We start from the raw sequence: 16,389 nt of genomic DNA, 5'->3' as shown, positions 1-16,389 counted from the left end.
AATGGCATGCGGTGGCGGCGGCGTCTTGTTGTGCGTCTGATTAGCCTGCAGATGAATGTTAGCCACATCTGGAAGCCGCCCTCCGCTCTGCTCAGCCCATCGCTGTTTTCCAACCTTAGCGCAGCTAACTGTGACGCGCCAAACGTTTCGGGGCGGCGCTGCCACCGCCATTTCAACACGGCCGTGCGAGTCGGGTTCACGGGTCACCGAACCAGACCGCCGTCGCCGCCTCTCCAAACGTCCCCCCCTCGCCCGCTGGCTCGCCGCTTCCCTGATCTGATTAGCGCAAGTTTGAACGCTAGGTTTTTAGCCATTAGCCGCGGCTCATAGGAAGAAGGGTGCAGGGGGGCCACCTGGGGACCACCTGGGGGCCACCTGGGGGCCACCTGGGGCCACTAGAAGAGAAGCCAGGACTGGTGGGGGGGGCTTCAAGTTAGAAGCGAGGAGATAAAGCTGTGAACCAATGGGGTGGGGGGGCTTAAGATGTACAGTGGGTGTATGTGACATTTTACTCAGGGGGGGGGGGGGGGGCTGGGGGGAGCTGGGGGGGGCTGGGGGGAGCTGGGGGTCTCCGACTGAGGCGGGAGGAGGAGAAGAAGCACAAGATGAAAGCAGAAATTAAAAGTGCAGGAGGAAATTCAAAGCAGGGCTGCCTTTTGTTGCAGCGGGGGGGCGGAGGGGGTGAGGGGGGGTGAGGGGGGGTGAGGGGGGGGTCATTATGCGAGGATTTCAGGCAGCCAATGAGATGAAGGGGGGGGCTTTGACAGTGAAGGTTAAAAGAGAGGAGAGCAAGACGAGCAGGTCCTCCACATCTCTGCACATACCAGCTGGGGGGGTCGGGGGGGTCGGGGGGCACGCTGACGTGCACGTCATCTGCATGCACGCCGTGCACGTCATCTGCATGCACATCAACCTGGAAAGGAATCGGGGGGGGGGGGGGGGGGGGGGGGGGGCATTAATCTGCTCCCCTCCTTCCAGATGATGAACTGGAAAGATGGCTGCCTGTGGGGGGCAGGTGGGGTGGCAGGAGGAACTGTGGGGTAGTGGAGGATAGTGAGGGGTAGTTGGGTGGTAGCAGGGGGTAGCAGGGGTAGTTGTGGGGTAGTGGGGGAAAGTTGGGTGGTAGCAGGGGGTTGTTGGGGTGTCGGGTTGCCCTGCCAGGTGCCCCGGGGGGCAACAGGGAGGTCTCATGGCGTCTCATGCAAAGATTGCTACCGACAGCGTGCGGCAACCGGCACCGTAGGGGGCGGAGCCTAACACCCACAGGGGGCGGGGCCTAACAACCATAGGGGGCGGGACCAGCCCTTCACAGGATTGGGCGAGCATCCACACGCACACGCACACGCACAGCAGTAGAAGTTCCTCCTGACGTTCTGCAGGAGCGCCACTTCTTGCTGTGCACGGTTCGGGATGCGCGCGCTCAATAACGTCAAGTAGGTCAAAGCACGCGCGTCGGACCCGGACCGGAAACGCCCCCCTCCACCCTCCCCACTGGCGCAGCTCTACGTGCACGTCACTGCCCGGTCGGTCGCGGTGCGTGCACGTGTAGTGAGACCGGTCGCTCGATCGGGCCGAGGCGCGTGCTCGTCGGAGCGGAAGCCGCCGGACACGATCCGCGCGCGCGTCTGCGCGGTGACGCGCTCACACATCACCCATGCAAATGAGGCTGACTCCCTCCCTGACACACACACACACACACACACACACACACACATACTCACACACACACACACACACACACACACACACACACACACACACACACGGCTTTATATCACCGTGCCAGGCTTTCAGAGCGACAGACAGAGAGAGAGCGAGCTTATATAACAGCGGCTCAGGGCGGCCAGGAGAGGAGAAGCTGGAGGAGAAGCTGGAGGAGAAGCTGGAGGAGAAGCTGGAGAGGAGCTTCTCAGCTTCTCAGCTTCTCAGGAGGAGACCTGAGGAGGAGGAGGAGGACGTGAAGATCTTCTCGGGAGGAGACGCGGCGGCGGAGGCGAGCGAAGCGGCCGTCCGGTGGTCGCGTCACGGAGGTAAGCCCCCCCCCCCCCCCCCCCGGTACGTGGAAGACGGCGGGCGTCGGTCCCGGTCCCGTGCTTCCGGTCCCGGTCGGTCCCGCCGCGGGGCTCCAGCCGGTCTCGGACTCCTCCGGTCGCAGCTGCGTCAGGAGGCGGAGTTGAACCCCCAACTTGTCCGCTCGGACCGCAAACTGTTGCACCCCCACGCACACCCCGCACCCACGCCGGGGGCCGGAGGGCACGCCGGCACACGCGGACCTCCGTGGGCGGAAACAGCAGTGGGGGGGGGGGGGGGGGGGGGGCGTGGGAGAGGAACACGGCTGCACTTTGATCCACGGAGACACCGGAGGATTGTTGGACTCACACCTTCTTCTGGTCCTCCATCCCACGGCCAGCCTGCGTCCTGCCGCTGTAACCAGACCGCTTCTTCATCACATGATGTAATTGCACCCTGAGAACTGAGACTCAGATCGTGTGTGTGTGTGTGTGTGTGTGTGTGTGTGTGTGTGTGGTCCAGATATTATCCGACATGGCTAGAATTAAATCAAGATCTGTGGTGGAGTCTGATATTAAAGGTCAGTGGCAGGTGTTTGAACCCAGCCTGTTGTTCTGATTTGTAAAGTGTGTGTGTGTGTGTGTGTGTGTGTGTGTGTGAGGGAGGGGGTGCATGAACAGGAAATTGCAGAGTCCAACTTCAGGCAGGGGTTGGAATGAAAGGCAAACGTCAGGAACGAGACAATAACAACCAGCCGTGGCAAGACGCCCCCCCCCCCCCAGCAGCCCCCCCAACAGGCTCAGACTAATCCTGCAGCCCCCCCCCACACACACACACACACACACACTCACAAACAGACTAATATACCTTTAAATCAATCTGTTCGTGTGTGTGTGTGTGTTGCAGCTCCCCCTCCCCCGAGGACCAGTGTGTCGGCTCACACCCCTCCTGGACATTAACCCCCCCGGAGCGTCCGCGGTGCAGCCGGGCCGAGGGTCCGTCGCTGTCGGGGGCGGCGCCTCTTTGCCGGACGAGGAGCTGCGAGTCGGTCGGAAGCTCCGCCCCCCCCCGGCCCATGGGCCGGCCCCCCCGGCCCCCACGCCGCCGACCGCAGCGGGGATGGTGGCGCCGCCCTGCAGGCCGCCGCACTGCCTCCTGAAGCGAGCCCGGGTGCTGCTGCTCTGCCTGGGCATCGCCTACCTGATGGCGGGCAGCGTCCTGCTGCTGCAGCGCTCCGGCGTCAGGCCGCCGCAGACCGCCGCCCCCCCCGCCCTGCCGCCCTCGCCGGCGCTGGCGGCGCCGCCCACCGCCCTCAGGGCCGCCGGCCCGGGCGGCAGGCCCCGCTCCAGGTGGGCCGCCGCGCAGGCGCAGTCCACGTCGGGATGGGGCGCCAAAGCGGGGCAACGCTGGCCCGCCTCCCGGAGCCTGGGGGTCCAGCACCTGCACCGACACTGGTTCCACGGCCTCCTGCCCGACAGCCCCGAGCAGCCGGGAGCCGCGGAACGCAGGACCAGCTCGCACAAAGGTGAGCAGCTCCCAGTCCACACCCGTACTCTTATTCTAAAACTAATCACTTCATAAGCCGTGTGTGTGTGTGTGGTGTGTGTGTGTGTGTGCGCGCGTGCACGGCCTCATCCCAACGGTTACAGTAGCGCAGTTCCGCCAATCATTCGCCGTCCTTGTAAATCTGTGGCCAAGGTTGTGCAGCTCTGTTGCCTTGAAAACCCTCTCAGCTACAACAGGGTCTAAAATAGAGCTGCGGGGGGGTCGGGGGGGGGGGGGGGGGGGGGGGGGGGGGCACGCCGGCTCCAAATATCCATGTGACGGCGTGTTTACTGAGAAAGTGGTTTTCCTGCTGAATAATATATGAAGCAGCAAATATAGTCATTTATATTCTGTTTTTTTTTTTATCCCTGAGCCGGGATGGAGCGCCACAGCGGGGCGAGCGCACGGCTCCGTGCACGGAGCTCAGACAGCGCACGGCCGTGCACGGAGCTCACGCGGCTCGGTTCCCCGGATAATGGTGACCTCGGCGTGTTTGAACACGCTTACGCCGCGGAGAAGATATGGCGCTCTCTGATCCTCCAGCAACTGCAGGATGGGGTTCAGGATCAGGCCTCGTGACGCCTGGAGAAGCTGCCCTGATCACCTGCTGCATGGAGACACGTGAGCGGTGATGGTCTGAGGAGGAGCCTGCTGGGGGGGGGGGTCTTGGTCCACACATTCATCCAGGGCAGCGGGGGGTGGAACCGGTGGAACGCGTGGACGTGTAGAAACATCTGACATCCACCTTCTCAGCGGCACGTCCGTTCAATGTAGGTCTCCATTGAACCTCCTGCATGGGTCTGGAGGAACCAGGAGGAACCAGACACAGGGAGAACATGGAGACTCCACACAGAAACCCAACCAGGGATCTTCTGGCTGTGCGTCATTAAGTGATGATGAGTGAATGCGGTGATAATGGACCTGTGTGTAGAAGATTGAAGGTGGCGTCATGGGAACATCTGGGGGTTTGGGTGGTGTCCAGCCTGGAAGGGTTAGAGCTGGAAGCTCTCACAGGTGACTCTCTACCTCCTCCCCGTCTTACTTAACCAAGTCTTCCCTGATTGCCTAGCAACCACAAACACACACGGCATCCCATATTCCTGCGAAAGGGATGAGACCGAGTGTGTTTGCTCTGTGGATCTTCATGACCTTGGGACGGCGGTTCCAGTGTCATCCAGCTGCTGCCTTCGGCGCCGCGGAGCGTGGAGTTCGCTAACAAGTGCATCATAAACACCTCAAATTATTCCTGGGAGTCGTTCATCAGGCGGAGACAAAATATTTTGGGTCCTGGGCTGAAGATCCGCTCGCTCCTCTTTCATGTCGATCTCAGGCTCGTTTGTCACCGAGGCAGAAATTAGCGGTTGCGTCTTCAGACTCCGGGGAGACAAAGGAAGGCGTCTTTCCTGACGGCGCATCAGTGATTACCTCTTTGTGTTGTGGAGGAGCGCATCTTCTGGCCTCCTCCAGGAGGACCGGCAGCGCTCGGTGGGGCTCCGAGCATCGCGCGTCGGTCAGGGACGACCGCTGTGCCGCTCAGGTTCCTCGATCTGCACCGTAGATGGTCCACACCAGCTGCTTTTGGACGGATCGTTTCTTAGAAGAATCCGGATCCAATCCCGTTCCAGGAAGTAGCCTCCTCCGGGGGAACCTTCTTGTGGTGCGTTCCCTCGGGCACTGAGAAACCACGGTAGGGACGGCCGTGACCTGCATCTCCGGCTCCACACTCAGAAACCAAGCAGCGGAGAACAAGAAGAAGAGGAAGAGGACGTGGACACCACGGAGAAGCTGCTACAGCGTTCCTGGACTAATAACCTGGACTATCAGATGGTTGGAGTCTTTCTATCTTCTCCCAGCTCTGCTTCGCCGTGTCAAGAACCCCGTTAGCCGTAAGCTAACTCTGCACTTATTCCAGTCCAAATGTAGATGTTCCTCTGCTTGCTCCGGAAACCCCTCTGAGGCACAGCAGGACAGAAGAGCTTGGACCTCTTTGTTGATCTCATTGCTTCTGCCCATTTTGTCCCAAGAAACATCTGAGCAGTGACCTGGAGAGCTTCTTAAAAGTGGTATCTTTTGATGGGTGTGGCTTATGGGTTTCACCAATCACCTATGAGCTCCTTGCTTCCTGCAGAAAGGCTTTGGAGTAGAAGCTGAGATGGTTCTAGGAGCTGATGTCCACGGTCCCTGGTTCTTCTGGTGTCCATATGCACAGAGGAATGCTCTAGGAGGTTCTAGGAGCTGCAGAAAGGTCCTGCAGTGAGGAAGGGTCTGCGCAGACGCCTGGCTGTGGACCAGCAGCCTGGGCAGCTGACATCTAGACCAGGGTTCTGTGAGGAGGTGTCTGGAGCTCCTGGTTGGGATGAAGATCCTTCTTCAGTGGAGGTCTAGAGCCGCCAGGAGACCATCAGAAACACAGGGGAGAGTCAGCACGCAACCCCTTTCTGCATGTCTGAGATGCTACTTCTACAACATATCTCCCTCTCTCTCACACACACACACACACACACACACACACACACACACACACACACACACACACACACACACACACACTTGCACCGTGCATGCGAGGCAGAGCTCGCCGTCTCTGGAGCTGCAGCATTCAAACATCTGGGACGTGGACTTCATGCCTCGCAGGGGAAACTCACGAATTCCTGGATAAGTTAAGTCCATATCAGAGGAATTATAGGCGGAGACGTGCACAGCCATCCATTGTGTGTGTGTGTGTGTGTGTGTGTGTGTGTGTGTGTGAGTGTGTGTGTATGATAGTAAGAATCTCACAATATCCTATTTTGATTGAGTTTCTATTGATTCTGGTTTGAGCTCCAGGGAAGTGCAGAGAGTATTTGTTTTCCTCCTCTTCTGCCCCCCCGCTGCCGCCCTGGGGGGTCAACACGCGTGTTGCTCTGGGTTTAATGACTGTGTGTGTGTGTGTGTGTGTGTGTGTGTGTGTGTGTGTGTGTGTGTGTGTGTGTGCGCACACATTGCACATCTCCCACCGCGGGAGCACATCTGTGCACGTGGTCATCCTGGTGTTTGGCTCCTCCGTCCAGTCCGAGGGGGTGCAGAGGTGGAGGTTGAGGTGGAGGTTGGAGGTCCAGCTCCACCATCTGGGTCTGTAGAAGGTGTCTGAGCAAAGGGACCAGCATGCAGCTGCCGCCATGGTGGACTTTAGCCGTCTCCCCTCCACCAACCCGACCGCCGCCTCGGCCGCGATTAGCGTGTGGGCTACTGCTCCCTGGAGCTTCTGGTCCCTGGAGCTTCTGGTCCCCTGGAGCTTCTGGTCCCCTGGAGCTTCTGGTCCCCTGGAGCTTCTGGTCCCCTGGAGCTTCTGGTCCCCTGGGGCGTCAGGGGGCTCCGAGGTGCCGCCTCAGGGCTGCGTGTTCTGGCTCCTCGCCGGCGGGCCGCACCTCCGGGCGAAGCCGAAACCCACGGCGCCTCGGAGACGCCCGGAAGCACGCCGCGGCTCGGAGCAGAGCGGAGCACGTGCACGCTCCCCTCTGCGCCGAGCCGGTGCGGCGGGCGGACTTGGCAAACGTTGGGGGGGCAAAGGGGGGCTTCGAGCGACGTTTTCCACGGAGGTTTTTAATCTTGTCAGTGCATCATAAGAAGTGTGTCCTGGCCTATTATGGGATGCATCCATTCAGCAGCGAGCACGCCGGGCCGCTGCCGCTGGAGTCTGAGTCTGAGTCTGAGTCTGAGTCTGAGTAATCCACGGGAACGTAAATTAGGCCCGGTCTGATACTGGGCTCTGCAGCGGAGACCCGCTCGGATAGAACGGTGAGCAGCCGATGATGCGGGAGCTTCAGCGGCCAGGCTGCAGGCTGCAGGCTGCAGGCCGAGGAGATCTGCTTCCCGGACAACTCTGGCTTCAGCGGAGTCCGTAGCCGCCCGTCAGACGCCCGCGGCCGAGCGGCAAAGAGAGGAGCCGCTTCTGACCCGGAACATCTCATGACCTCGTCGGGGTTCCATAGGAGCTCACAGCTGCCTGCTGATTGGTGGAACTCAAGATCCACACCCATCAGCAGATACTTTCACTATTTTCAAAGCTCTCCTCGTCGCTGCTCAGATGTTTCATGGGGACAACATGGACAGAAGCAGTGAGAAATGGAGCACCGAAGAGGTCCGAGCTCTCCTGGCCCGCAATATCTCAGAGGGCTCGCAGCTCGCAGAGGAACATCTACATTTGGACCAGAAGAAGTGCAGAGTTAGCTAACGGCTAGCGGGGTTTTCTACATGGCGAACGCTATGGCAGCTTCCACGTCTTCTTCCCCCTCGGAGGTTTGTTTGTGAGCGTGGAGCTGAAGATGGACCTGCAGAGGTCCCTACCGTGGTCCCTCAGCACCTGTGGGAGAGCACCATGAGATGTTCTCCTGGAGGAGGCTACTTCCTGGAGCTGGACACTTCTCACAAGTGTTCTATCTGAAAGCAGCTTGTGAAGGTCCTCCGTCGTGGAGGTCCTAGTTAATCTATTAACTCCTGACCTCTCGTTCTTCCTCCTCGTCCGATTCGATGTAATAATGAATCTCCAGATCAAAAAAAAAATGACCTGGAATTAAAAGTTGGTCCAATTAACAGAAGTTTGAAGAACCTCAAGAGACAAACTATTATCTAAATTGCCAAATTATCTGATTCACTTCAGGCGAGCGTGTCCATGCATTGACTTGTGTACATGCGCGCGCATGTGTGTGTGTCTGTGTGTGTGTGTGTGTGTGTGTGTGTGCATCCACGTGCTGCAGGGACCTACATGGGCTGCTTCCTGCACAACGCCACGGACCGAGCCCTAGGGGGGACGGTGCTTTACGACCTGCGGAAGATGACCAGCTCTCTGTGTCAGGACACCTGCTCGGAAAGGTAATGCGAGGGGAGCACAGAGGGGCCGCTGTCCGAGGGGCCCCCCGGAGCCCGCCCCCCCCCCCCCCCCCCCCCCGGAGCCCGGCCCCCCCCCGGAGCCCGGCCCCCCCCTCGCTGAAAGCCTCCAGTGTCTCGGGCCAGCAGAGAGCCAGGTGGCTGGATGACAGTAAAAGATGAGGGGTGAGGGGAGGCGGGGGGGGGGGGGGGGGGGGCGGAAGGCTGGATCTGTTGCAGAAGGAAGAGTGTGTGTGTGTGTGTGTGTGTGTGTGTGTGTGTGTTAGAGAAGCTAACCAGCTGACTGTGGTCGGTGGATAAATCAGAGCTGAGACACGCCGGCGCTCCTGCGGACATTTTGTCAAATGCTGCCGAGAGGCTTTGAAAATTGCTGTTGAGATCTAGGGCGGCGGGGGGGGCAGAGGAGGCGGAGCCAGCAGCTCGCCACCCCCCCCGCCCACCCCCCATCCATTTTCCACAGTCCCCTTACCTCCACAGATGGCGATTGTTCTCGTTACCTGAGTGGGGCCAATTATATTGCGACAAGCAAAAGAAGTAAAAAGTCAAGGCAATTTATGAAGGCGCTTCGCAGGATGTATATGGAAAGGTCAGGTTTGATGGGGGGGGAAGGATGACTCACAACAGCCTTCATATGTAAAGCCAAGATAAGAGGTGAACCGAGTTCAGCGCATCACACGGGTCTGTGTGTGTGTGTGTGTGTGTGTGTGTGTGTGTGTGTGTGTGGTGGGGGGCACTGTAGACGGGAGGCTTCCAATTCCAAGCTAAATGATATATTTGAAATGTTAACTTACATCCTGTGGGAGGATTTGGCCTGAGGGCCATGGCTGCGGGTTATGGACAGCCCTCGGCGAGGGCATTAACTCTGTGTGTGTGTGTGTGTGTGTGTGTGTGTGTGAGAAGTGGGTACCAGTTTGCAGGTCTGGAGTACGGTGCCGAATGTCACTGCGGGAATAAGATCAATAGCCGGCGGGTTCCCGAGGAGGACTGCAGTCTGGTGTGTCGCGGTGAGAGGGGGACTCCCTGCGGCGGCGTGGGCCGTCTGTCCGTTTACAAGGTGGAGGAGCAGCCGCCGGGACACAGGAAATGTGAGTCGACTCACCCCGCGAACCCCCGCGTAGCCTCACGTAACCGAGACGCCGCTGCGTTCGGAGCGTCCCCGGCTGCAGCTTCACAGTAGCGGGAGACTGCGGGTCAAAATCAATGCTAATGCGCTATGAGGCAACACACACATGCTCCATTATCACATCATATATGCACACACACCGCATTTGTACACACACACACAGACACACACACACACACACACACACACACACACACAGCAAGTGGTGCTTCCACGTCACATGCAGGAGCCCTGAATTGTCCAGATGTTGACGAGAAGCAAATGATTAGCTTACTCCATGTGTGGCCCCTGATTGGTCCAGGTTGAACCCCGCCTCTCGCCCAATCACAGCTGGGAGCGGCTTCAGCATCCCATGACCCCGTGAGTGCAGGATAAGTGGTTAAGATTAGGAGTGAGTGTATACATATATATATATATATATATGTATAACTGCAGCCACACACACACACATGCACACATTCATCTGCATTATATAAAACCCTCCGGTCCTCAATCAATCAGTATTGATGAGGCTGAAATTGCTGCTAATTGCGACGCGAGCAGTGTAAGTAATGTTAGCGAAGCGGGTATTACTGGCGGTTGAAGGATTACAAGCAGAAAGTAGCGTGTGAAGGCGCGGCGTCCCTCCCGGCCCGCCGCCGCCGCTCGCTGCAGGACGGCCGCGCATTAATCAGCCGCTGAAAGCCGTTGCCAGCGAGTGAAGTACTCACTCCTGAAAGCGCTATATTTTCTGAAAAAGCGCGCTTCACGGAAGAAAAAGGCGCCTTAAAGGTTGGCTTTCATTTAGTTTTTCGGGGAGTTTGTCTTCGCGGGAATCGATAGACCGGAGCTCAGGGCCACAAACGCCGGAGAGCGCCGCCACGTTTCTTTGACGGCCGCCTGGACTCCGGGTTTGTTTAAAAAATATAGAAAATCCATCGGCGGCCGTCTCCGCGCGTCGGCCTCCGCTGACGTCCTGGTTAGAGGATATTTATGTTGATGATGGGAAATAATTCAAGGGCCGCCGTTGAGCGATGAGACCGAGCCGCGGTTCCGCCACCGACCGCTGCAGCCTTTGCATAAAGACGGAGCTTCTCAACCGATTGATGGCTTTGGAAAGTTTTCTATTTTTTCCAGGGAAGAATGTCGGGAGGGTTTAAGGGACGGGCCGTCGATCGGCTGCGGCGACGAAGCCCGGGCCCCGTTCACACGACGACGTTCGGTTTTACCGTCGAGCGACTTCACATGCCGACGGGTTTGCCGACGACCTCCGTGCACGCCAGAGCGCAGGAAACGACTGCAGTTCACACGCCAGGCCGGTAGATGGCGCCGTGATTTTTGCCAGGGACTAAAACACGCACGTCCTGTCGGCAGAGTTTGCGTACGGATCGACGACAAGGTACAGTTAAACCCTGAACCACAAGGAGGCTGATTTCCAAGAGGATGTAGACTGTGAGTCACGTCAGTCCAAGTACCCTGGAGTACCCTGGACCTCTCTGTTGTTCAGGTCAAGCAACATGTACGTGGCAACTCACGACTCCCGAAAGGCTTGTTTATGCTTGGGGTTGCGCGGCAGGACTCCCGGCGGTCCTGGGAGGGCAGTGTCGAGCGGTATGCTCCAGTGCTACGAGGCAAAGAAAAGAGGAACGCGGCACGGAACCAGAATCCTCCGTCCGCAGGCGGCCATGGATTTAACATCCGTGCTGTTTGTACCGCCTTCTTAGAACCTCCATCATCACCGGGTTAGGGTTAGGGTTAGTGCGCTCCTCCACGGCCGCCATCTTTGTTATGGTCGACACAGAGCTCTGCAGTGTCCTCTAGTGGAGGTGTCGCTTGACGACGAAAAGCAGGCGTGGGAAGCACGACTGAAATGGACGCAACGGTTGTGGCATGTGTCCTACGTGAGCATACGAGTCTTCGGCGCATACATTTTTTTTTTTGCCAAACGGCGTCGTCGTGCCAACGGACGGGCGCGACGCAACCGAAGTTTGGCTTTTTCCCCTCAAACCGCTGCGCGAACAAGACCCGAAGGAGCAGAACCTCAGACGAACAGATGTCGGCGCTGTCTCTCGAGAGCAGATGGAATGCAGAAGAAGATATTAGAGCAAGACCTCTGCGTCTTCTGTGAGTGGTTACCGAAACAGCGCGGAAGCAGAACTTCACTCACCAAGGTCGACGGGTCGATCAGTCCGGCTTTTGTTTTGTCCCGATTGGACGGCCGTGAAGACGGTGACGTCAACCAGACCGTGGTCGCTGCGCTGCAGACGAAGGTCTCCATCTTCACGACCCTGCCGAGTGATGGAGTGTGAGCTTATTTCCGATCACGTCTGCTGCCTGCGTGTCATATTTCCTGAGCTTCTTCTAAAACCACCCTTGAAAGACCTATTTTTAACGCCGAAGGAAAGAAAGCCGGGTGTTTTATTCATGGTTTTTTAATCATTGATCGTTCGGAGCCGGTTGTTCCTCTTTTAACTCCTCGGGTGTATTTGTACTTATTTGTATTTGTTCCTTTGCGTATTTACTCGTGTATTCGCAGTATCGGGAATGAGAGTGCAGTATAATCGCTGTCCGACAGATTGTAACCGGGGCAGAACTGCTTCGGAAAAGTGGTCATTTAAATCCCATCCCGGTGCCAAAGACGTCTTTTTGGGTGGAGGTGGAGGTGGGGGGGGGGGGGGGGGGGGTGTCTAGAGGACATCTTGGGATTGTGAGGACAGGAAGCCATTAAGGTTTTACACCGACAGTGAAGAGAGTTACAAGTTTTTTTTTACAGGCTGGTGTGAAAACCGCCAGTTATTGGTCGTAGTTGCTCGACGGCAGTATTTTAGGAAGTGACGGGGGAGAGGAGAGGCGGCCGCTGCCAATCTCAAAAAAAGGAACTTGGAAGAGGCCGCCGGAGATATTTTGGACATCAAAATCAAGCCAACGAAGACGGAGGTCGTCTTCGGGGACGGGCGGCGCGTCGTCATAGTTGGGGCAGTGGGCGTGGCTTATAGGGGAAAGGGGGCGTGGCCATTCGGCGCAGGGGCCAATCGGTGCGCGGGGGGTAAAGACGCGACCCGGCTTCATTCGCGGCCGATCCAATAGCGTTTGAATTCTAGAGTCGACCCCGGACGGCGAGCGGGGAGCGCCTTCTGAGGCGGCGAAGGGGGGGGAGGGTTGACGAAGCCAAAGCGTGGAGCGGCGGCGGCGGGAGGCGCCGTTTGTTTAGCTCTCAGAGACGGGGTTTCCTGGTTGGTTTGTCCGGTCGAGTCCATCGGGAGTTTTTACGACTCTGAGTAGAACCGTACCAATATGTCATTCGGGAGGTGTTTTGGTTCGGTCCTTCCGGAGGTCGGCTTCTCTCTTCGATGTCCGGACATGAATCCCGCCGGCGCCGATGTTCCTCCTCGCCGTGAACCCGCTCCCTCCTTCACCCCGTGTTTCTTCTCTCCAGTCAGGAACGTCCACTACCGCGGCTGCTTCCAGCTGCCGCAGAGCGCCGTGGCCGCCTTCCCCGTCCACTCGCCGCAGCCCAACCTGACCACGCAGTCCTGCATGGAGACCTGCACCGACGAGGTTCGGCGACGCTCTCTTCCCTTCTCGGATTTGGGGGATATTCTCCGAATCTGAGAGATTACCGGGTGCAGCTGTGCCCCTCCTGGAAAACCGACGGAAATGGATGGTGTATTGCCCGTCATCTGGCGCTTACTGTAATGTGATTAATTATCACTCCGGTCCCTGCGCCTGTGCGATTATGCAAACCCTCCCTTCCAAAAAAAAAAAAAAAAAAAACAAATTCTCCACGCCGTGTCTGTCCCAGTTCTCTGACATTGAGCGCGTTGACCTACTCAAAACCGGGAACGTGAGAGAAAATAATGACGGAGTGGGCGGCGTGCAGCAGACGCTCCTGCTGACGCATCACCCCCGGGTGGACTACGAGCTTTGCAGAGGAAAATCAGCGCGATGAGTCAGGACGTGGAGAACATTGGTGCGTCTGTTTCCGCAGGAGCTGCCGCTGGCCGTGATGGAGGAGCCGCGCTGCTTCTGCGCTCAGATGTCCTCGCTGTTCGGCCTCGACCGGAAGACCGATCGTGAGCGCTGCGCCGGAGACGCCCGGCTGAACCGCACACGGAGCTCCGGCGCCGCCGCCGAGCGCGGCTACTTCCACGTTTACCACACGCCTGTCCTCGGTGAGATGTTCCGAAATGGGCGGCGCGTCTTCGACTCCGGTGTGAAAGGAAGCGGGGGACGGGGCCGCTCTATTTCCCGCCGCCGTCGGAGGATATCGAGTCCTTCCCCGTGAGACGGCGCGGGAAATTACTCTCGGCCTCGGCCTCCGTGCTCGCTCGCACTCGCCGACGCGCTACTCGATCATCTCCTCACGCGACTTCTTCCCAGACTCCAGGTGCAAAGAGAGGATGTTCCTGCCGCAGAGATCCGGCTCCCTGGTGGCTCTGTCCAGCTTCCCCGGCGCAGGGAACACCTGGCTGCGCCACCTGATCGAGCTGATGACGGGCTTCTACACCGGCAGCTTCTATTTCGACGGCACGCTGTACAACAGAGGTGGGTGGGCGGGGCCGCTCCGGACACGCCTCCGGGAGGCGGCGGCCGCTGAGCGTGGATGTTTCCGTGGCCGCCAGGTTTCAAAGGGGAGAAGGATTACTGGAGGAGCGGCCGCACCGTCTGCATCAAGACCCACGAGAGCGGCCAGAAGGAGATCGAGATGTTCGACTCCGCTATCCTGCTCATCCGCGACCCCTACCGCTCCCTCGTGGCCGAGTACAACCGCAAATGCGCCGGACATCTGGGACACGCCAGCGACGCCCAGTGGAAAAGCAAAGGTAATGCGGCGGCCGCCGGAGACTGCGATCCGATTGGTTGTGACAGCGGCACAAAGGTCACTCGGGATTGCGAGAACAACGCGATGCTCTTAAGGTTTTTACGTTCGCAGCGAATACCTACGTGTTCGCCGGGTTTCGTTCCAGCGGCGCTCGAGCTACAAACACACCGACGGAAGTTTGCTCGCCAAGTGTTTCCCGCTCACATGTGCTGGTCGCCGTTCGTGCATTTGGACCGCGCGATGAGTCAATCTGGCTTTTGGCGGCGGTTTCAACGGGAGAGACTTTGCAGCGGCGGCGGCGGCGCACATTGTGCGGGTCTAGCCGGCGTGACCCTTTTAATTACAGCTCGGCGCTCGGCCGGGGCGCCGCCGCTTGTCACTTCCTGAGCTGTGAAATTGAGCGAGTGCCGCCATTGTTGTCGGAATTGACTTTTTCGGGGCGACCGAGGCGCCGGGAAATACCGACCGAGGTTTTTTTTTTTTTTCCCTCTTTCTGTCGTCGGCCATCTTGTTTAGAACGCCTCAATGACCCCCCCCTCGCCTCCCGTCTGCCGACAGACTGGCCCGAGTTCGTCTCCAGCTACGCCCCCTGGTGGGCGTCCCACACGCTCGGCTGGCTGAAGTTCGGACGGCGCCTGCTGGTGGTCCACTACGAGGAGCTGCAGAGGGCGCTGCTCCCGCAGCTGCGCCTCATCACGGCCTTCCTCAACACCACCCTGACCGAGGAGAGGCTCCTCTGCGCGCAGAGCAACCAGGACGGCCACTTCAAGCGCTCGGCGCAGCAGCCGCCGCCCTTCGACCCCTTCAGCGCCGACATGAGGCGGACGATCGACGCGTTGATCCGCACGGTGGACCAGGCTCTGCGGAGCAGGAACCTCGGCCGCCTTCCTCAGGAATACCTGCCCAGATGATGCTAGCGAGGGGCCGCGCTCCTTTGCGAGACGGCGGCTAGCCGGGCGAGCGCTCGGCGCGAACGCATCCGATGGTCCGACGAACGGCGGGAACCCGCCTCCCGCGGCCGGCCAAAACATTTAACTGTCGGCGGTGAAACGGAGCGCAGAAGTGCGAGACGGAAAGCTCCGCCTCCCCGGCTGCGGCGAATACCGTGAATACTAAGAGAGGATTTGACACCGTTTGTTTGCAGGCAGGGCCGGATTACGGAGCGCCGAGCCCGGAAGGAGGCCGGGAAGAGCTTTCGCTCCGCCGCTCTTCAATTATTCATTTTGAACATTTTTCTTTAAATCCTAGGTTGTGTTTTTGAGCGCCGGACCGTGTCGGTAGCGCCGCCCGCGGCGCCGACGCAGGTGACGGACGGACGCAGATTATACGGCGCATCCGTGCGAACCCCCGCCCGTTTGGACCGACGCCTGGAAGCTCCGGACGTGGACTCTCCGTGCGGTGACCGTGCATGAGCTGAGAAACATGTCGATCAGTCCGAAGCTGCTTTCAATCTGTAAGCGAAGCATTTGATTTCATTAAATGCACTGGGAGGCGCCGCCAGGAGGCGGCACGCGCCGGAATCAATTAAAATGTTTTCCAGTCGGCGAGGCCGAGGTAAAGCGGCGGCGCCGGGTCTCGGCGGGGGGGTTTGCGTGCTCCGCCGCGGGTCCTCCTGCAGAACATCTCGAGACGAGCAGCCGCCGCTCGCTGCGTAAACACACACACACACACACACACACACGGCAGCGTCTGCCGCAAAGATCAGAAGAAGATCTCTCGGCGCGCCCGCCCGTGTGCCGTCTCTCTGATACGGGGCCGTGCGCGCACATACGTGCACGTGCTGACAGATTTCTGGGGAACGGCGCCCCCCGCTGGGGAACCCGCAAAATACGAAACCCGGATGAAACGTCTCCACGTGACCTCTGGATTCCGGTCAACGGTCAGGAGAACCAGAGGCCGAAGTCAGTAAAACCAAGTGAGAAGATGCAGGACCAGGGAGGTGGAGGAGGTGGAGGAGGTGGAGATTCAACAGACGGGCAATGGAGAGGGTGGAGAAAGATGGAGGTGGGAGCAGACATAGCGTCTGGTTTGGAGACACTGAGGA

General features: G+C 58.9%; 1 protein-coding gene across 1 annotated transcript; it reads left to right on the top strand.

Annotated features, from left to right (window-relative positions):
* The first annotated feature begins 1,766 nt into the window (after positions 1-1,766).
* wscd1b (WSC domain sialate O sulfotransferase 1b) lies at positions 1,767-15,869 on the top strand. The gene is made up of 9 exons (XM_086160159.1): positions 1,767-2,030; positions 2,917-3,535; positions 8,292-8,406; positions 9,322-9,506; positions 12,960-13,081; positions 13,512-13,695; positions 13,904-14,068; positions 14,146-14,346; positions 14,904-15,869. Exons 2-9 carry the CDS (start codon positions 3,130-3,132, stop codon positions 15,254-15,256), a joined length of 1,731 nt encoding a protein of 576 aa, XP_086016285.1. The 5' UTR covers positions 1,767-2,030; positions 2,917-3,129; the 3' UTR covers positions 15,257-15,869.
* The last annotated feature ends 520 nt before the right edge of the window (positions 15,870-16,389 follow it).

This window comes from Fistularia commersonii, chromosome 15, assembly GCF_037954325.1.
Source record: "Fistularia commersonii isolate RoL2024-O1a breed Wild chromosome 15, RoL_Fcom_v1.0, whole genome shotgun sequence".
In the NCBI taxonomy this organism is placed as follows: Eukaryota; Metazoa; Chordata; class Actinopteri; order Syngnathiformes; family Fistulariidae; genus Fistularia; species Fistularia commersonii.
The sequence above is the reverse complement of the archived record's forward strand: the minus strand, read 5'-3'. Positions and strand labels throughout refer to the sequence as shown.